The sequence below is a fragment of the Telopea speciosissima genome, chromosome 3 (genome assembly GCF_018873765.1).
Source record: "Telopea speciosissima isolate NSW1024214 ecotype Mountain lineage chromosome 3, Tspe_v1, whole genome shotgun sequence".
In the NCBI taxonomy this organism is placed as follows: Eukaryota; Viridiplantae; Streptophyta; class Magnoliopsida; order Proteales; family Proteaceae; genus Telopea; species Telopea speciosissima.
The window spans coordinates 23,036,757-23,058,362 of NC_057918.1; the positions used below are offsets into that span (position 1 = coordinate 23,036,757).

Here is a 21,606-nt window from a genome sequence, read left to right on the forward strand (position 1 = left end):
CATCTTGAGGCCTAGTGCAGAATGTTGGGCAGTTAAGACATATCTAAGAAGGGTCGATGCCCTAGAGTTTGCGTAGATGTTGTATGCCCCCCCCCCTCCCTTAAATTCTTTATTATTATTCTACTGTCGCTTCTAGGATCCATTAGCTGACCCCACTAAGACTTTGTATGAGCTTTTTCTTAGTTGATTTAAATCAATATATATATATATATTTGTATTTGTATGTATTTTGGTTGTCAAGCACCAGCCTTGGAATCCCTAAGTGTTTTCTGTATGACCTCTCTCTAGATATTCTCCTTTTATCTTTATTATTCATATACTTAATTTTCTCTCTTTCCTTTTTCTTCTGTAGTGATCTCATCGATATCCACTTTACTTCACATGTACGGACGTATGGTTCATGGGGTAATATTCCTCTCTAATTCTTCTTACTAGTCATTAGGTTAGTTTTAGTATACCCTGGAATTCTATCCGAACAACTATCTTTACCCGGTTTCTTTTTTTCTTTGATATTCTTCTTAATTCCCTGTCCTGTCATCCTCAGTCTGCTTATTGATTTATTTCTCCATCTTATTTGCTCTGTATCTTGTGGATCTGAATTGAGTACACTCATATTTGGTAAAATTTTTGGACTGGTGCAACTGCTGGTCACATAAAAAACTGATGGTAAGCCATAGGTTTTGATTCCCTGCAAGTCACACACCATTTTGTTTCGGCCCATAACGTTCAGAACTAGGCTGTCCTACCATATCTTCACATTTTTTTAATTATGCTCACAAAGCCCTTCTTCTTCCTTCAACATAATAATTTTTTTTTGAAGTTCTATTGCTAATTTGCCTACCTTGGACAAATGAGCCTTGATTAGAAAGTACAACAATATCATTCAAGACTTAGGAAAAATTATGTCATATTCAGGTGTTGGTAGGTTCTCTATGTTGTCACTGGGGGATCCTTTTCCCATCCACCAAATGGTATTTTCTTTGGTCATCATTACCATGCCATGGAAAATGCCTCTATAATTTTTCCAATCTTATCAGAGCAGAAGCTGGAATAAACATGGATAGATAGTAGATTGGATTGTTTGATAGCATATATTTGATCAAGATCGTTGTGTTCAGATGAGGAAAAAGTGAGGTTTGGAGTTAGATTACTTGGCAAAATGAACTGGCCTTGCTGGGTAAGTGGATGTGGGAATTGGGGAAGAAGAGAGTGGTCTTCGGAAGCAAGTCATTTGTGGAAAATATGGGGTGCCTTCAAGGGTTGGAAGACAGCTAGATCGAGGGGGTAACTACCATGTAGGGGTGTGGTAGGTGACATACAATAATTCAAAATAATTCAAACGTGGGAGTTATTGGGTGTTCTAATCACCTAAGAATTTGGGTTAGAACACCTCATGTAACTCCAGAATTGTAGGAGTATATGAACCAAAACCAGCAACTGAGATTTAATTAGACAGAGAAAAGACAAGTCTATTGTGGTTGAAATTCTGGTGAAAATGTCAAATGGGCTAACAGGGAAGGAGAATAAGCCCTTAAAATTTGAACCAGAACCAACAGTTCGATTTGGGCATATTACGAGATTACTGAAACAGTAACTTGCTGGAAAATTGGAGTCAGATTTAGAAACATCAGTGTAACAGAAACTAGAAGATAGAATATTAGAGAAAAAAATAGAAATATAGTAAGTAGAGTACCAATATGGGAAGTGACAATAGAAAATCGAAACTACCGAATCAGAATTAAAAACTAGGGAAAAAAAAAGTAAATAACTCACAGATTAGCAACTAGAACCAAAATAGAAGCCAGTGAGTGAATTGATATAGTAACTAGAGAACCAACATGGGAAGTGAGTATGGAAAATAGAAACTACCAAAACAGAATTAGAAACTAGTGAAAAAAATAAATAACTCACAGATTAGCAACTAGAACCAAAATAGAAGTGAGAGAAACGAATTTTAAACTAGTGCAAACATAATATCAAATGTTGTGCAAAATAGTAAGTCGTAACTAAAAGGAATACTAGAAACAAGGCAAAGAATGGGCTGTCACAAGGTTCAACTATGGCAGAATATTGCTATCAATGATAGGAATCAATGGGAAAAAGAGAAGAAGAAGAAGAAGGCTTCCCATGTAGAACTTGACTAGCAATCTCACCCCACCAAGGGCTTCACTGCATCTCACTGCAAAGGATTTCTGAATCTCACAGAAATCAGCAAGCATAAGTAATGTAAGGCTAATTTATAAAGTAAACTAACCCCAATAATACCCACAATACAATGAAATTCAAGCAACAACTAATTCCCAAACTGCAGACTCTGTCAAGGTTAAAACTCAGAATTAGAAGCTGTAGCAGAACCTCGATGTTCAGCCAAGTGATGGACCTTAAAGTCAGGTCGAGTGTGGGCCTTAACACAATACCAAATTAGAGCTAATCCTGATGGCCCGATAAGAAGATATGGGCTGAGTACAGAATTAGAAGGTTAAGACTGAAAATAGAAGGTAAAGCTATATCTAGCAAACCAGCAGCAGCGAAGACTACAAACTGGGATCGAAGGTAGGCCTTGGTGACAAGATTCAACCCTCCAAAACTCAGTTGAATCTGATCTGCAGTTGTAGAGATATCAAGGCTTGAAGTTGCAGCAGGTTCCGGCCTGGAAATCTGAATCGCAAAGATGTTTTAGCCCTCCTATGATGGTGTGCAGCAGCAGCAATACTTGTTGATGATTTTGGATCGATTTAGGTTTTCAAGAGCTCTCCAGCAGCAGTTTGTTGCAATCACAAGGTTGCAGCAACAGTGGGGATCAAATGGAAGAAGAAGAAGAAGATAGAAGGTAGGAATAAAAGGGGAATGGGGTCAGCTCTCTCAGCCTCTCATTCTCTCGCCAGGACACAAGTTGCAATAAAGCAATTTCATTCATCAACATAATCGTGGGGGTGCCTCTATGGTCATTACAATATATATAAGCTTGTTAGAAGTTCTCGATACAAGGGGGAGGGAGTCGTGAATTAGAGCTAGCGCTAATTCACGATCTCCCTCTTAGGGGTATTTTGGTATTTTGCTTTTACCCTATTGTCTAAGCTATTAATTTTGAATGTTTTGGGGCAGCCGAACTCACGGCTGTGACTCCCAACTTGTTGCAGCAATTCTTCTTCTCTTCCTCCTCTCTTCTCCTCTCTTTCTCCTTCTTTCTCTTTAATTTGTTTTCATGGTATTAGAGCTTGATCGATAGGGACTGGTCACGCTTCTAGGGATCCATTGTTCTCTTTAGATCGAGGTTTTACAGTAGCTGAAGTTGTCTTCTACAAATCAATCAAGTTGTAGACTCTTCAGTCTTTCGTTTGAAGGGGTGCAACACCCTATGTTGTCTTTGATTTTTGTTTAGAGACTAGTTCGTGATTATATGAAGAACTAGGTCTTTGTTTTTGATGATTTTGATGATTTTGATGATTTTGATGAGTTGTTGTGGGACGAGAAGGTTGATGGAGTAATAGGTTGAAGTCAGCGATATTGGGAGTATTCACGATATTTTTTTATCGTGATTTTGTGCTTTGAGTTTTATTATACTTTGGGGGTGATTCTCGATTTTGTTTTAATCGGGATTATTTGGTGGAATGTTCTTTGGCTGTCTCTACGATTTGAAGATTATCTGGATTAGTAAGAATGGTTGAGACCAAGACTACGGTGACTGAGCTTTCGTCTTCTCATCGTATTACTAATCAGAAGTTAGAGGGAATATTAAATTTCTAGCAATTTTGCGGTAGGCCTTGATTGGTCGTGATAAACAGGATCATTTGACAAAATCAAAACCTGTTGATGATAATCATGGGACACTGTTGATGCAAGGGTTTTGAGCCAGATGGTGAATTCAATGGAAAATCAGATTGTTGACTTGGTGACTCATATTGATACAGTTAAGGAATTATGGGAATATTTGAATGTCCTGTACTCTGGACAGGACAACCTATCACGTATATATGATCTGTCCCAGGCTTTCTATAAAGTGGATCAAAAGAATCTCAATGTTACCCAATATTTTGCTGACTTCAAACGTTTGTATGAGGAGCTGAATTCTGTCCTTCCTATTTCATCGGATGTGCAAGCAATGCAAAACCAGCGAGAACAGCTTGTTGTTATGGTATTTTTGGATGGACTTCGTAAGGAATTTGAGTCGGTGAGGTCTTAGATTCTTGGTGGAGATAAGGTCACAGCTCTTTCAGAAACTTTTTCTCGAGTTTTACGTGCTTCCCTTGAAAGCAGCTAAGAGCCCACCAATGCTGAAAATTCTGCCCACTTCTGGTGCTTCAGAGACTTCAAGATAGGTGAGGACTTGTCATCATTGTGGTAAGCTTGGCCACATTTAGCGCTTTTGCTGGAAACTACATGGTAAACCACCTCAATTTGCCAACTCGACTAGTAGTGATTCGGGTGTTCCTTCTTCCTCCAAGCCTGCGGGTAAGACTGTGACGATGTTTGATGAAGATTATGAGTGTTATACTCAATTTTAGAAATCCCAGTCATCTCAGTTCTCCGTTGCTACTCTTGTTCAGATAGGTAATGCTATTGCGTGCTTTTCATCCACTGCTCGTTTCTGGATCATTGATACAGGTGCTTCGGAACATATGACTGGGGTTTCTGGTATTTTTTTCTTCATTTCGTGAGTCTTCTTCGAATGTTGTGTTAGCTGATGGGTCTTTAGCTTAGGTTCGGGGTACAAGCACTGTGCATGCTACCTCGTCTTTGTCATTATCCTCTGTTTCTTATTTGCCTAAGTTTCCATTTAATTTGTTGTCTGTTCACAAGTTCACCAAAGCTCATAATTGTTCTGCCACTTTTTTCCATGGCTATTGTGTATTTCAGGATCTCAAGTCGAAGAAGACGATTGGTAGAGGCCGTGAAGCCGTATCTACTTGAAGACACATCAGTGGTGGCATGTTCGAGTGTGGCGCTTCTTCATCAGATTCATTGTCGCTTGGATCATCCTTCCTTGGAGAGTTTGAAAATTTTAGATAGTCGTTTTAAATCTTTGTCTAGTCTTAATTGTGAGTCATGTCAGTTTGGGAAACTTCACCGTATAAGTTATCCCCCTAGAGTCAATAATCGGGCTGTCCACCTTTTTTCTTTAGTTCATTCTGATGTTTGGGGTCCTTGTTCGGTTGTTTCTCAGTTAGGCTCTCGTTACTTTGTTACATTTGTTGATGATTATTCCAGAGTTACCTGGATTTATTTAATGAAGAATCGTTCTGAGTTATTTTCCATTTTTTGTGCTTTTGTTCTTGAAATTCAGAATTAGTTTAATACTTCATTAAAAGTTCTTCGCAGTGATAATGCTAAAGAATACTTTTCTGCACCTTTTACTACATTTATGGTTCAGCATGACATCATTCATCAATCCTCTTGTATGGAAACACCTTAACAAAATGGTGTGGTCGAAAGGAAAAACAGACATTTAATGGAAGTCACTCGATCTCTTTTGTTTGAGATGAAAGTGGCTAAAATATTTTGGGTTGATGCAGTGCAACATGTTCTCTTATTAATCATCTGCCATCATCAGTTTTGTGTGGGGGTATTCCATATTCTTTATTGTTTCCTTCTCAACCCTTGTTTGCTTTACCCCCTCGTGTCTTTGGGAGTGTTTGTTTTATTAGGGATCATCGCCCTAGTAGCTCTAAGTTGGATCCTAGGGCTCTTAAATGTCTTTTTGTAGGGTATTTTAAAACTCAAAAGGGTTATTGTTGTTATTCTTTTGATTTAATGAACTACTTTGTTACAACTGATTTCAAATTCTTTGAATCCACTCCGTTTGTTGAGGCTTCGCTGCCTTCTTCAGATTTGGACGATGATCTGCCCGTCAATGTTGTCGAGCATTCTTCTCCTTTGCAGGATCCTTTGCCAGCAACGCCACCTCCTACTAAGCTACTTCTTGTGTTCCACCGTCGCTCATCTGAAGAGCCGACACATTGCATTCAAGCTTATGACAAATATAGCACCCGGTTAGCTGCCTCTACCACGTCTTCTTCGCCTCCAGATCCGGATCCTCCAATAGGTACTTCCTCTTCGCCTCCCATTCCTGTTATTTCCGATTTAGATGTCCCTATTGCTTTTCGTAAGGGTGTTCAAAGTTGTACCCAACATCCTATCTCTAACTTTGTGCCCTATACTGGTTTTTCCTCTACTTTCGTTGCTTGTTTGTCTACTCTTGAGCGTCATCCTATTCCTAAGTCTGTTGCAGAAGCCTTGCCTGACCTTGGGTCGAGGGCTGCTATGACTGAGGAATTATCTGCGCTGAAGGAAAATTAGGCATGGGACCTTGTTTCTTTACCCTCTGGTAAGTCTACCATTGGTTGTCGGTAGATATTTGTGGTGAAAGTTAATTTTGATGGGTCTGTGGCTTGGTTGAAGGCCTGTCTTGTTGCTAAGGGATATGCCCAGGTCTATGGTATACCTGGATACCTTTTCTCCTGTTGCGAAACTTGCTTCTGTTTGTATTTTCATTTGTTTGGCTGCTACACACCATTGGCCTTTGTTTCAGTTGAACGTCATGCGTGGTGATCTCTCCAAGGAAGTGTATATGGAGCAACCTCCTGGTTTTGTTGCTCAGGGGGAGTCTAGTAAGGTGTGTAGGCTGAAGAAATTGTTGTATGGTCTGAAACAATCGCTAAGGGCATGGTTTGGCCGATTTACAGATGTTGTGTTGGAGTTTGGACTGACTCGTTCTGAGAGTGATCATTCAGTGTTTTTCTGGCATTTTAATGTAGGGAGGATATTTTTGGTAGTTTATATAGATGACGTTGTTATCACAGGAGATGATTCTTCAGGTATTGAGAGCTTGAAGACACATTTGGGACAACAATTTCAGACTAAGGACCTGCGACGTTTGAAATATTTCTTGGGTATTGAGGTAGCTCAATCACGGGAAGGGATTTCGCTCTCACAATGGAAGTATGTTCTTGACTTGCTTTTAGAGATAGGGTTACTGGGATCCAAACCTTTGGATACTCCTATGGATTCTAATTTGAAACTGATGGCAGATGATGGTGATATCCTTGATGATCCAGAGAAATATCGGAGGCATGTAGGGAAACTCAACTATTTGACTATGACTAGACCTGACATCTCCTTTTTTGTCAGTGTACTGAGTCAGTTTATGTCCTCTCCTCGGACGTCTCATTGGGATGCGGTTCTAAGGGTTTTGCGCTATGTCAAGAAAGCTTCGGGACGTGGTCTTCTATATTCTGATCATGGTCATGGGAGGGTTGAAGGTTTTATTGATGCTGACTGGGCAGGATCTCCAGTTGATTGAAGATCTACTTCAGGTTACTGTGTGTTTGTTGGAGGAAATCTTGTTTCATGGAAGAGCAAGAAACAGACCGTTGTAGCTCGGTCCAATACAGAGTCGAAGTATCGTGCTATGGCACATGGCTCTTGTGAGGTGATGTGGATTAAACAGTTGATGACATAGCTTGGGTTTGGTGATGATTCTCCTAAGTTATTATGGTGTCATAATCTGACTGCCATTCATATTTCTACTAATCCTGTGTTTCATGAGGGAACAAAACACATTGAGATTGACTGTCATTTTGTTCGTGAAAAACTGCAACAAGGGATTATTTCTCCTCGTCATGTTCGAACCGGGGAGCAACTTGCTGATTTGTTTACAAAGTCTTTGGAAAGTGTGAGAGTGGATTATATTTGTAATAAGCTGGGCATGATTAACATATATGCTCCAGCTTGAGGGGGAGTGTTAGAAGTTCTCGATATAAGGGGGAGGGAGTCATGAATTAGAGCTAGCGCTAATTCACGATCTCCCTCTTAGGGGTATTTTGGTTTTTTTTTATACCCTATTGTCTAAGCTATTAATTATGAATGTTTTGGGGCAGTCGAACTCACGGCTGTGACTCCCAACATGTTGAAGCAATTTTTCTTCTCTTCTTCCTCTCTTCTCCTCTCTTTCTCATTCTTTTCTTTAATTTGTTTACAAAGCTCAAGTGTTGAGCCCCAAAAATAGAAACAGACAAATTGAAAGTATCTTATAGAGATGAGACTTGGGTTACCAGTAATTGGACAAATTAGAAAGTAACTAAAAATAGAAACTCTAAATTGGAAACAAATAATCTAAAAAATAGAAACTAAATAACTTAGTCTTCAATCTTCTAGAAATCTTCAAGAGTCTTCAAAGCTGTGGACCCCACTCTTTGATCAACTCCATCGGCCAGCTAGAAGTGTTGAAGAAAAAGGACAAAACTGTCCCCCCACGGTTTGGGTTTGAGAGACCCAAAACTCCCAGCCAGGCCCAGCTAGGCTGGTTGGCCCTATGGCCCCTTGGGTTGGTCACTTTTCATCTTTTCTGGATCAGCTTCAAAAGGTGAAAGGAGTTGAAGCTGATCCGGAAAAGGTTAAAAGTGTCATTGATTGGCCTATTCCAAATACCTTGACTGAAGTTAGAAGCTTCCGTGGCCTTGCTTCATTCTACCGGCGATTGTTCAAGTCTTTGGTAGTAGGTATCACAGACAATCACAGAACTCGGCAAGCATTAGCTGAACAAATTGTTCAAGTCTTTGGTAGTAGGTATGACCCCCTAGTCTTTATCTATTACTTAATGGAAATAAGAAAAATAAGAAAACCAGTATGTATAGTAGGTAGAATCCCTTACAACTTAAATCTTCTTCAAAATAGAAATTATTCTAGAACCTTGACAAAATAGAAACTAACTATTTAATCCTGTATAGGGACTTGAACCTTAATATTTGGGCTTATAGAATTGACCCGTTACAATAGTAAACCCAAAAATATTAAGCCCATGGCCGCAACTGAGATTTAATAAAACAGAGAAAAGACAAGTCTGATGTGGCCATGGTCGAGTGTGCTAACAGGGAAGGAGCATAAACTCTTCAAGTTTGAACCAGAATCAACAGTCTGATTTGAGCATATTAAGAGATTACTAAAATAATAACTTGCTGGAAACTTGAAATCAGATTTAGAAACTTCAGTGTAACAACAACTAGAAGGTAGAATAGCAAGAAAAAGCAAAATAAAAGTGAGTGAAGGGATTTAGTAACTAGAGAACCAACATAGAAAGTGGGTACAGAAAATTGAAAATTAGAAACTAGAGAACAACAGTAAATAACTCACAGATTAGCAACTAGAACCAAAATAGAAACCAGAGAAAGGAATTATAAAGTAGTGCAAACATAACATCAAGTGTTATGCAAAATAATAACTAAAAGGAATACTAGAAACAAGGCAAAGAATGGTGCTGCCACAAGGTGCAAATTATGGCAGAATACTGCTATCAATGATAGGAATCGATAAAGAGAAGAATAAGATGAAGGATATGAACTAGTCTCCCACCTAGAACTTGACTAGCATCTCACCAGTCCAACTTGGCATCCCACCAAGGGCTTCACTGAATTTCGCATCAAAGGAGTTTTGAATATCACAGATTCAGCAAGCATAAGCTTAACAACTGTTCAAATCGTTGGTAGCAGGTATGATCTCCTACCCTTTACTTATAACTTCATGGAAATAAGCAATATAGGAAACCCCTATATATGTTAGATAGAATCCCTAACAATTTTGAGTCTTCTTCAAAATAGAAACTATTATAGAACCTTAACAAAATGGAAACTAACTACTTAAACCCTAATATTTGGGCTTATAGATTTGGCCCATTACAATGGTAAAACCAAAAATATTTAGTCTATGGCCCATATAATCCATTAGACACTCAAAAACATAATACTGTCTGGTTTGATGACTTGGTTTGCTGCTGGCCCTTCTTGTTATTTTGAACTGCATCAGTTATATTTATTGTTGGTCATGGCAGTAGGATAAATTTTGGTATTATTATTGTTGGAATATTTGGGGAATTGAACTTATTATGTCAATGAGACACAAGCCCTCTCTATTTATAATAAAACTTATGAGATACAAGTTACAATTATACCCTTAGGGCTACACCAACTAAACCCTAATGGACAAATATTCCCTTGTACCCATATTACAGCACCCTCCCTCAAGTTGGTGCATAGATATCAACCGTGCTCAACTTGCTAGCAATAGAAATAAAACTTTTAATAGGTAATCCCTTAGTGAACACATCAGCTGATTGACCATCAGATGGGACAAAAGAAATGCAAATGAGACCCTGTTCAAGTTTCTCTTTGATAAAGTGACGATCAATCTCCACATGTTTTGTTTTGTCATGTTGAACTAGATTATGGGCAATGCTGATCATAGATTTGATGTCAGAGTATAGGCGCCTGGGTGCTTCAACAGAGACTCTGAGATCCTGAAGTAATTCACAAAGCCAAAGAAGTTCACAAATGCCCTGAGCCGTGACTCGAAACTCGGCTTTTGCACTAGACCGAGCCACCATTGTTTGCTTCTTGCTCCGCCAGGTTACCAAGTTACCACCAACAAAGGTGCAATACCCAAATGTAGATCTCCGATCATCTGGGCAGCCAACCCAATTTGCATCTGTGAATGACTCAATAGGAGGTGATTGTGTGATGAGAAGAGAACACCTTTCCTAGGAACAACCTCCAGGTACCTCAAAATTCTATACACAACATCTAATTGTGATGAATGAGGGTCGTGCATGTACTGACTGACCACACTAACAACAAAGGCTATATCTAGCCTAGTGTGAGATAAATAAATCAGTCTGTCGACCAACCGTTGGTAGCTGCCCTTTTCAACTGGTTCACCATCTTTACTCCTAGGATGTGAATTAGGCTTAACAGGGGTGTCAGCTGGCTTATACCCTAACATGCCTGTATCGGACAGAAGATCAAGGGTGTATTTCCTTTGGGAGAGGGAAATCCCTTGAGCTGATTTGGCGACTTCTATTCCTAGGAAATACGTTAATTTTCTTAGATCTTTGATCTCAAACTCAGTTCCCAGAAATTTCTCGCAAAAGCTACACAATTAAACACCTTTGGAGGGACAATAAAGCCAGATGAACCCATCAGAAGATCCAGAGGGCAGTAGCAATCTAACATACGAGAGGGCATACGATTGATGAGATACACGGCCAAAAGAACTGCATCACCCCAAAAACGTGGAGGAACAAACATGGCAAACATAAGGGAGCGAGCCACTTCCAAGAGATGGTAATTCTTATGCTCAACAACCCCATTCTGAGCAGGTGTGTCAACACAGCTGGTCTGGTGGATTATCCCATGATCACATAAGGAAGACTGAAAGGCCCCAACCATGTATTCCTTTCCATTATCTATGCGAAGAATCTTGATCTTGACATCAAATTGGGTTTGCACTATCTTATGGAAGGACTTAAAACAGTGAAAGACATCGCTCTTCTAGTGGAGCAAATAAATCCAAGTGGTGCGACTAAAGTAATTAATGAAAGTAACGAACCATCAACAATCAGAGATAGACATACACCAGGCAGGGCTCCACACATCAGAATAGACCACACCTAAAGGAATTGAATTTCTATTATCAGAAATTGGATAGGTATGTTTTGTCTGCTTTGCCAAAGTGCAAGCATCACAAATAAAACCATTTGGATTACATTGTTTAAATAAATCAGGAAAAAACTTAGATAATGTCCCTAAAGGGGGATGACCCAACCGACGTTGCCATTTGTGGAGTTCTGATAATGCAAATGTAGATGACCCAGGGAGAGAAGCAACAATGGACAAAACTGATGAAGAGCTCTCAAACAAAGTACAAACCACCATCCATCCTACCACTGCGAATCGTACTTCCCGTTTTTAGGTCTTGAAAAATACAGTGGGAAGAAAAAAAAGTTACCTTGCAATTTAAATCCCTTGAGAGACTACTAATAGACAAAAGATTAGTACAAAAATTAGGGACATGCAACATAGAGGAAAGGGATAAACTAGAGGAACATTTAATGGACCCTTTGCCAGAAACAGAGGAGAGGGATCCATTAGCAACATGAACTCTACTATTATCTGACAACAAAGAATATTGAAAAAAAATGGGAATGAGATCCAGCCATATGATCAGTGGCCCCAAGTCGATTATCCAGGGAATGGAAACGACCGAGGCACAATGGCCACCGAAGAAATACCTGAGAGAGAAGGGGATGAGTCAAATGGCTGAGGACTGAGGTATGATAATAGTAGAAGCAGCACTGGCACTGGAAGATGGCGTTGAAGAAGTAGTCTCTTTCTTGGACATCAAACAACGCAGGTGGTGAAGCTCATCTGAAGAGAGAGGTGTATCGGTGGAGACACCATCAGCAGCAGAGTGATGGGCAGTAGAACCACTCGAATGTCCCTGGCCACGACCGCGAGAAAGAGGAGGACGTCAATGAAGCTTCCAGCAGTGGTATTTAGTGTGACGCTCCTTCCCACAATACACACACTTCACAGGAGGTTTCTTAAAACTAGGAGTATCAGTCCCACAAGCTGGAATTCCCTAGGAAGAGGTCACACGGGAAGGAGAGCTAGTACCAGTGTAAAGAGCAGATCGCTCCATGGGCTCATAATGAACCATAGCAGTAAGGCAACTGTTCTCTGAAGCAGCAATAGCATAGGCCTGCTCAAGAGTGGGCAACGGATCACGATTGAGAACATGCACCCTGATCTGATCAAACTCCATATTCAATCCAGCCAGAAAATCATAGACCCGAAGTTTCTCTTCCTATTTGTGAAAGGCAAGAGTATCTGTATCACAAGGTGCAGTAAATCGCCCATACAAATTCAAAGTCTGCCATAGACCTCGTATGGCAGAATAATATTGGGACAAAGAGAGATCCTTTTGTTGCATGTTGTAGATCTTCCTCCGGAGTTCATAGTACTGCACATCATTACCAACATGGGAATATGTTACCTTTGCAACTGTCCACATCGTAGCACCAGAGTCAAGAAAGAGATATCCTTGGGCAATAGCAAGATCTATCAAGTTAAGAAGATATGACACGACTAAGCATTCGTCAGTCTCCCATTTAATCTGAGCAGGACCAGCAGCAGTAGGCTTCTCAGAGACCCCGATAAGACGGCCAGAGAGACCACTGGAACCCACTACAAGAGAGCAAGATCTAGACCATATCAGGTAATTACTCCCATCAAGTTTGACAGAGTTCATAAGGAACGAAGGAAGTCGCGTTCACGTTGTAGGATTACCCCTTCCTGTCCAATAGATGCAGTTGACTGATCTGACATGGCTGTTGATCGCAAGGAGAAATGGGAAACAATAACCAAAAAATCACCACATGAAAATTTACAAAAAAAGTAAAGGGAGATTTCAGTCATGAGGTAGAAGGATCCTTGGAGGGAGAGAAGTCATCACCAAGAGAAAACCGGAAGGAGGAGCAAGGTGGTGGTGGTGGGGGGTGGCGGTAAAACCGAGAGAGAGAGAGAGAGAGAAGCGGAAATGGAGAGACCGAGAGAGAGAAGGTGCCGGCAGCAATACCGAGAGAGAGGATGGCAGTGGTGGTGTGTGGTGGAGGTGAAGAGAGAGAGAGAGAGAGTTTCATGGGTGGAGAGGCTCGAATCCCAAAGTCGATTCTCCCTGCTTTGATACCATGTTGGAATATTTGGGGAATTGAACTTATCTCAATGAGACAAGACCTCTCTATTTATAATAAAACTTATGAGATACAAGTTACAGTTATACCCTTAGGGCAACACCAACTAAACCCTAATGGACAAATATACCCTTGTACCCATATTGCAACAATTATTTGTGTGAAGGTGGTTTAAAAGATCAATTTCCCAGATCTATTTGCAACATATTGGACAGAGAAGTGGTAACTGCAGATTGATGGAGTTTTGGGCCCGGGGGGGGGGGGGGAGCAGATATCTAAAATGTAGCGTTTGGGAACATGTACAAAAGAAGGCAAGGATGTAAGGATATGGACTTCTTAACAAAGTGGGAAACTTTCTGCGAGTATTCTTCAAAATGATGCATAGTGGACCAATGGCGGCTGTATGTATCCATTTATCTTCTTTACAACAGTTGATGGAGATTAATGAATGGATTTAGGCTTTGTTCAGAACTGGGATGTGATACATTTAGTTCAAGGTGCAGATTTTTACAGTGGCTGTGAGGGAGGGTTGCTTTTTGTGGTGCTGTGGTAGGAGTCAATTGTATCTTTCAGGCTTCTCTGATTGCAGAACTAGAAAAATGGCAGGGTGGTCCAGTTGAGGGGGGAGTCATGATTACCATGGATGATGTTCCTCTTTGCGAACTTCTGATATATTGTGATAATTGGAACATTTTAATTGGGGGTGGTGAGCTGAATGTAACTGTTTATGGTTTTCTTTTGTTGTGGGTCTGTTATACATTGTATAGTAGCTCTGTGAAGATTGTTATTTTTTGTGTTTGAATATGTAATATATTGATTAGCTTTATTCAAGAGCAAAAATAAATGGATAATTTGGTGTATCTCTTGTTCAGTTTCCAATTATCGGAACTTTGTGGTGTTATGGATAATTCTAGGGTGCTATTTCTTTGTGTCTTCTGTCCTCATTCTTCCTGTTCGTTTCTCTCTGTGTTTTCTGCAATATTTCTGGTCTTTATGGTGGTATTGCTTTGCCAGGTTGGTGCTCTGCAAGATGTGCGGTCTGAGTTAACAAAATTGCGGGGAGTTCTGTTTTATAAAGTTTTGGAGGATTTGCATACCCATCTTTATAACAAGGGGGAATACAGGTAATTTATTTTTAATTATTTTAGCCCTTATGTATGTATGTATGTATATATTGTCCGCTGGTCTGAGTGGTAAATGTAGTCTTCATGAGTTTCACTCAAGCCATAGATATGGATTTTGTTTTACCATCTTATCAGATCAATTACTAAATTCTGAATAAAAGTTTTGTATGTTTAAGAAAAAAGGTTTTCTTTGAGTGGATGTATTGGTTTATTTCTATTGGTGTCAGTTCAGCTCCACCACTGCTGCTAAACATTGTGTTGACCTTCCATCTGTGCTCGATATTTCTTGCTAATAACAAGCTTTTGGAGTTTTACTTATTTTGTGAGATTCATTATTTCTAAGCTGGTCATCTTTGCAGCTCAGCTATTACAAGCATATACGAAAAAGATGAAGATGTGCCGACAACCGCTACTGTTGCATTTTCAGTGAACAGTTCACAGCCTCTGTCCCGAAGGACGAGGCTATTAAAAGGTGACAGTCACATTGGTGCTTCTGGACTTGGAGATGGATCTTATAGACCAGGCTCTGTTGATGGAAGGTAGGGCTGTCATGCTTTTTTTTAGTCAGATCAAAATCATCTATCCCTTTATTCTTTAAAAACCAGTTTTTTTTTACCCATATCAACTTTTTTCAATAGTATTTACTTTCTAAATAACTGTAAAATTAGGTAATTTACAATTTTACATATTGGCACATGTGTGCATTTGGCCACATCCTTGTACCAACCAGCCAAATGCTAATTTAATCTGATAGCTCCTCCAGAAATTAGAATTTTCCTACAGTAGTTACATCTTGACTTTATCTTTTTATTTCCTATTGGCTCTCCATATAACCATGCTATATCTCCACCTCCACTCTCAGCCATTGTGCGGCATTTTTAATCCTTATCACACTGTTACATCAACAAATGCATGCATTATTAGCTATTCAACATCATTTCAAAGTCCTAAATTAATCATATAGCTATTTCATATTTTCCCCTTACCTCTTGTATTTTTTTTCTTAATTAAAAATACTTTTTATTGTTTTTTTTTTCATACATAATCATACCATAAGTAATACAAAATTATAATGTATGAAACAAAAATTATCATTTTCCCTATTAAAAAACATTAACTATGCTTTCATTAATTTTAAATAATTTTCAAAACAAAACAGATAATATCACCATTTTTTGGATTTTTCTGTAATTTTTTAAAATTCAGAAATTGAAATAAATGATTTACACCGTGAGGCCATAGATCGGCCAACGGTGTCCAACATATATAAAATTGAGTTCCAAACAATGAGTATAAACCATATTTTTTGGTAAGAAAATTATTTTATTTTAACAAAAAAAAAAAAAAAAAAAAAAAAAATTTAGAAACAAAAAATAAATTGGCCTCCGTCAATCCATAGATCAAGGGACATTGTATCACATATAAAACAGTCAACAAACAATTGTTGATCATGTTTCTATATAAAAATAGTTTTTGAGAAGTAAAATTTTTTTTTAACCTAAAACTGTTCTTGAAAAGAAATGCAGCTCCCTCTCTTGATGTTGAAGCTTCAATCTTCAGTTGATGTGAGATTTGCCAAGAAGAATCACCAAAACCCTCATTTGGAGGGTTTTTTTTCTTCACAGTAGAGTGAGAGAGGCGAGGCAGAGCGAGAAATGGCAAGCTCTCTTTCAAAATAGGGTATAAAACCCATGTGACTTGGTCTGGTTTGATCGAGTCGAATTCGAAAAATGAACTGAGATCTCAATTCGAAACCAAGATCTTGACCGAGACAGTGCGTGTTTTATATATCGCATGTACTCTCGACTCACTAGGCCACGAAACCGAGATTTTACTCAGATCTCGGCTAGATCTTGTACCATTATGTGAGCAGGGGACCTTGGGGTCTTTCTCTACAAAATTTCAGCCCAATCCGATCCGCCACGCTGCAGAAGTAGGCATCCCGCCATGGTTTGATTATATGGACCACCAGACCAGAAATTTATCCCTTTGATTTGCTAGGTGCTATAGATGATATTTCATGCTTCAGAAATGTTTATTCAAACATCTATGCTGAGGCTTCACAATCTTGCATTAACTAAAATGATGTAGGGTAAGGGTTGAGAGATCCAAAATCCTACAATAATGGGCTTAGAAAATTCACTTTGCACATTAATAATATCCTCAACTCTGAATCCTATTAGTAAAAAGGGATTCTGTGGGTTCGGATTTACTATTAAAGGTTCTAATTCTGATAATCTAAGTCAAATTACTTCAACCTTGAAGAAATTTTAAGAACAGTCAACAGTATAAAAATTAGTTTTCTACTCAGCTGGTATTTTTTGTTTTTTTTTGGTAGAATACTCAGCTGGTATTGTAATTCAAAATTTAACATTAGATTAATGATTGTCAAGGACTTATTAGGTAGTTCCCATCAACTAAAATACGAATCTGATCCAAAGCCAGCTGTTCTTTCTTTTCTAAATAAGAATTTGCCCTTACACATGAAGCACATGTAGGCAATTCTATGGTTCCTTGTGCTGAGGTGGTTTAGTGGAGGATCTTGCTGACTTCAGCTGAGATGAGGATTTTGAGGAGTGGATAGATTGGGAAGTCTATGTTAGAATATACAATTGAGGGAAAACTGTCACATCAAGTGACAAGATGACAGAATGTCAGTTGGGATGGTTCCGCAATATTGAAAGATGGCTACTTGATGTACCAATAAATGAGTGATATGGTGCGAGCTGAAGATGTTAAAAGCACAGGGGGTAGACTGAAGATGACTTGGATTGAAGTTGTGCAGAAGAAAATCAATTGTGGTGAGTAAAAAATTTGGCCTTAACCAGATGGAATAGTGGAATTGTAAGAGTGGCAATGAAGCAACAAATGGTTCAAAGACAGCTGTTCTTTCTTTTTCTAAATAAGAATTCCCCTTACACTTGAAGCACATATAGACAATTCTATGCTTCCTTTAGCTGAGGTAGTTTAGAGGAGGATCTTGCTCCTTTATGCTGTGTACCTATGCGAAAAATGACACTTTCATGGGGATATGAGGACTCCAAATGAAATGACAAAAGAATGAAGCTCAGCCAGACCGAATGACCGATAGAGAGTGGGAAGTGATCTAACAGTAAAGACTCTATTCTAGTCATCCAAATCTACCTCACTCTTTGCTGAGTTCGACAGGATCCCGCCTCAAGGCTAAAGGAGATCGGTGAGCTTGTCCATTTCCAAGTCATTGAAGCTTTTACATGCATAGCAACCCAAGATACCACATGATCAATATCCTCCCAGAAATCAACCACTAGCACGATAAGTTGTAATTAATATCCTGATTTAACAGGTAGTCTATGTTGAGATATGTTGCAGGGGTATTTCTGGTATTTTGGGTTTTATTAAGTGAAAGGGGTATTATGTACGTTTGTTGTTTTATAATAGCATAATGTGAGGGATGTCAATTAGGGAAACTGTATTCCCTATCAATTCCTCCTCTTGCCCGGTCTCTTTCTTCTCCCTCTTCTTTTTGATCGACATACTGAATTGGATACTGATTCTACTGGTTTCTTTTTGTAGGACTGATTGCGTAGAATGTCTAATTCTTTGAACCAACAGAAAACTGACATTTTGCCGCTGCTTAGCAATTGATTTCGATGTTCACATATACACTCACGTGCATATAGATATTAGCACCTTGATTAAGTTTCCTCTTGCTACTAACTGGAACCTTGTTAACTTATGATTCCAGGAATATTGATATATTGATTTCAAATTGACTTTGACTGTTCATTCAGTTCTTTTGATGGTCATGATGATGAGAGCGCTTTGGAGATGCTTGATGGAGCTGCCTCGGATGGGTATATTTCATCTTCAAAAGCTAGTGGTGGTGATGGTACCCTGAAGGATGTAAAGTTTGTTTCTCGTCAAACTCCACCATGGCTAGCGCACTCTATGCCTAGTGAATTTATCGTATGCCCTTCATAGCCTTAAAATAACATGACACTTATCTCTAACTAAGTTAACTTGATGTGTATTTCTTTCATATTTTGAGCTGAATTTTCGCCATTTATGCAGGAAGCAATAAAGAAAAGTGATGCTCCACTTCATGTGAAGTACTTACAGACTATGGTTGAGTGCCTATGCATACTTGGCAAAGTGGCAGCTGCTGGTGCTATAATATGGTATTTTATTTTTTGTACTCCTATATTTCATTTGAAGCATTTATTCGAGATCATCCATTTCCTTGCACTGGTGAATTTAGTGGTAGAAACCCAACTTGCAAAGGGATTATAACATATATTATTTTTTTTCCTCGCTTATTCTTTTGATATCTTGGGGTAGCTCATTTTTTGTTCTCTGTCTGTAGACTCTGTACCCACTTCACAAAATTGGAAATATCTCTTGCCTCCACAAAAAAGTTGGAAATATTGCTGGCCCCTTGAAGTTCGATATTATGTTTTGCTTCTGCATTTTACACTGAAGTTGATGGGCAATTATTCGTTGGATTACTTATGAGAACATAATGATTATTCTTTCTGTTAGAAGTGTCGTGTGGTGATGTGGGGCCCTTTGATGGGTCTTGGCATTAGTGCCTGGTGCTAATACTGAGAGCCCTTATGGGTCTCGATATTTTTGTTCTTTTTTTTTTTTTTTTTTTTCCATTGTCCGTAGCCTTATATAGTTTTGTAACTTATTCATTAATTAATTAACAGCTTACGGCTGCAAGTTCTTCTTCTCCTTCTCTTCTCTGTTTTTCACAGGTAACATGGTACCAGCGCAGATTCACTAGGACTAGTACACAGCCTTGCGAGATTTCCCTTTCCCTCCTTCTCTCCTCCCTTTTTTTTTCCTTTTCCTTTTCTGTGATTTCTGGTTGACACATAACCAGAGGTCTGCGATTTTAATAACAGTTGTGGTTTCACCCCTCCTTTTCATTTGTTCTTTGACTGTTAAAGAATTATGGGATTATCTGAGAGTTTTATATTCTGGTCAGAACAACTTGTCTCGAATTTATGAGGTGTCTCTGGAATTCTATCGGACTGAGAGGAAGGACGTTCTATCAACCAATATTTTGCTGATTCAGGATGATGTATGAAGAGTTGAACTCACTCCTTCCTATCTCTTCCGATGTGAAGCAAATGCAGAACCAAAGAGAGCAATTGGCACTTATGGGTTTTTTGGGAGGACTTGGACAGGAATTTGAGTCTTTTAGATCTCAAATCCTTGGTGGTGAAACTGTTGCCTCACTCATGGATACTTTTCCTCGAGGTCTTTGAGTATCTCGTGATGCTACATCTACAGTTGAGAGTTCAGCCCTGGTATCACAAACAAGGACTGGTGGAATTGGACGTGGAGATGGTGGAATCCGTTGGGGATGCCGTGGCCGTAGAAGTGGTCGTGGCACAGAAGGGGTCAAAATTCAGCATGGTTTTGGCCTGTCTGGTACTTCTTCCGATAGCTCAAGTACTGTACGGACTTGTCACCATTGTAGCCAACCTGGCCACATTCAAAGGTTTTGTTGGAAACTCCATGGAAAACCAGCACAACAGCAGTTTGCTAATTCTGCTACTAGTACTGATTCAGTCCCTCAGTCTTAACCCTCCGAGGGTAAAGTAGTAGTAATGTCAGAGAAGTTTTCCCAGTACAATCAGTTCCAGATTTCACAGCCCACTTCTTCCACTACTACTCTGGTTCAAGGTACTAAAACTCGGAACTCGACTCCAACTAGACCCTGGGAAAAACCGAGATCTCGGTCGAGTTGGTGCATTTTTTCTTTTTTCAACTCGAAACCTGGTTTCAGTGGGTTTTAGACCTAGCTTGGGTCTGAAACTTGGTACTCAACCTATTTTAGGTCATTTAAACACAATGACACTATCAGATTTTGCAAAAACAAAGTCCAAATAGGAGTTTCAGTTATGCTAGAAACCAGGACAGACACTTGTTTATGCCTAATATCATTTATCATTTACTTAAGATATTATTCATAAATAAGCAAATACCCCCCTATTTGAATCCAATTAAAATAGTTAAAAAATAAAATTCCAAAAGGAAAAAAAAGCCAATCCCCAAGTTCAAGAACAACAACTGGATTTTCGACGGTAGATGCAATTTTCAACTTTCTAATGCTGGAGTTTTTCTCAAATCTAAAAATTCCTTAAATCTTAATATGGTAAAACATTACTAAAAACCAAAAGTACGGTAAAATATTCATTTGTTTTGATTTCCAAAAAAATATTTTCATTTAGAGCGATTTTGACAGCATTCGTGCATACCAAATTAAGTTTGACCGGTACTTAACTCCTTCAATATAAATCAGACTTGAGCAATCTTAGACTTGTTGGAAAGCTTTGTTTGAATGAAAATATTTTTCTGGACATCAAAACAAATGAATATTTTACCGCACTTTTGGTTTTTAGCAATGTTTTACCATTTTAAGATTTATGGAATTTTTAGATTTGAGAAAAACCCCCGCATTAGAAAGTTGAAAATTGCACCTACCACCAAAAATCCAGTTTTTGTTCTTGAACTGGGGGGGTTGAATTTTTTTCCTTTTATCTTTTAACTATTTATATTGGATTCAAATAGGGGAGTATTTGCTTATTTTTGAATAATATCTTAAGCAAATGAATACAAAAACATTTATTTAAATGATATTAGGCATAAATAAGTGTCTGTCCTAATTTCTGGCATAAAAAAGTGTCTGTATACCAAGATTTCCCACCGAGATCTGGCCCAGATTTCCAGATTTGGCACTCATTAAAGGACTTTGGGTTGAGATTTTGCACTTTTTTTAACTTGTACGACAACTCGACTCGACCTCCCAAAAAAAACGAGATCTCAGTCGAGATCTCGCGAGTTTTCAAACTATGCTCTAGTTAACATAGGTATTGCCGGGCAGTCTAAAGTCCACCAGTAGAATAAACTTGCCAACTAGAAGACGTGATACCAGAGATGACTGACGGCACCTATAATGTGATACCAGAT

The 21,606-nt window shown here is 38.9% G+C and overlaps 1 protein-coding gene across 3 annotated transcripts in view; it reads left to right on the forward strand.

Annotated features, from left to right (window-relative positions):
• Positions 1-21,606, forward strand: part of LOC122653814 (exocyst complex component SEC8) — an 81,315-nt gene that overhangs the window by 14,191 nt on the left and 45,518 nt on the right. The window contains exons 6-9 of one of the 3 annotated variants that reach the window (XM_043847759.1): positions 14,534-14,643; positions 15,000-15,182; positions 18,417-18,591; positions 18,697-18,803. In XM_043847759.1, the coding sequence (XP_043703694.1) occupies positions 14,534-14,643; positions 15,000-15,182; positions 18,417-18,591; positions 18,697-18,803 (575 nt within the window). The remainder of the gene's footprint in view (positions 1-14,533; positions 14,644-14,999; positions 15,183-18,416; positions 18,592-18,696; positions 18,804-21,606) is intronic. The other 2 variants (XM_043847760.1, XM_043847761.1) reach the window with 2 other exon arrangements.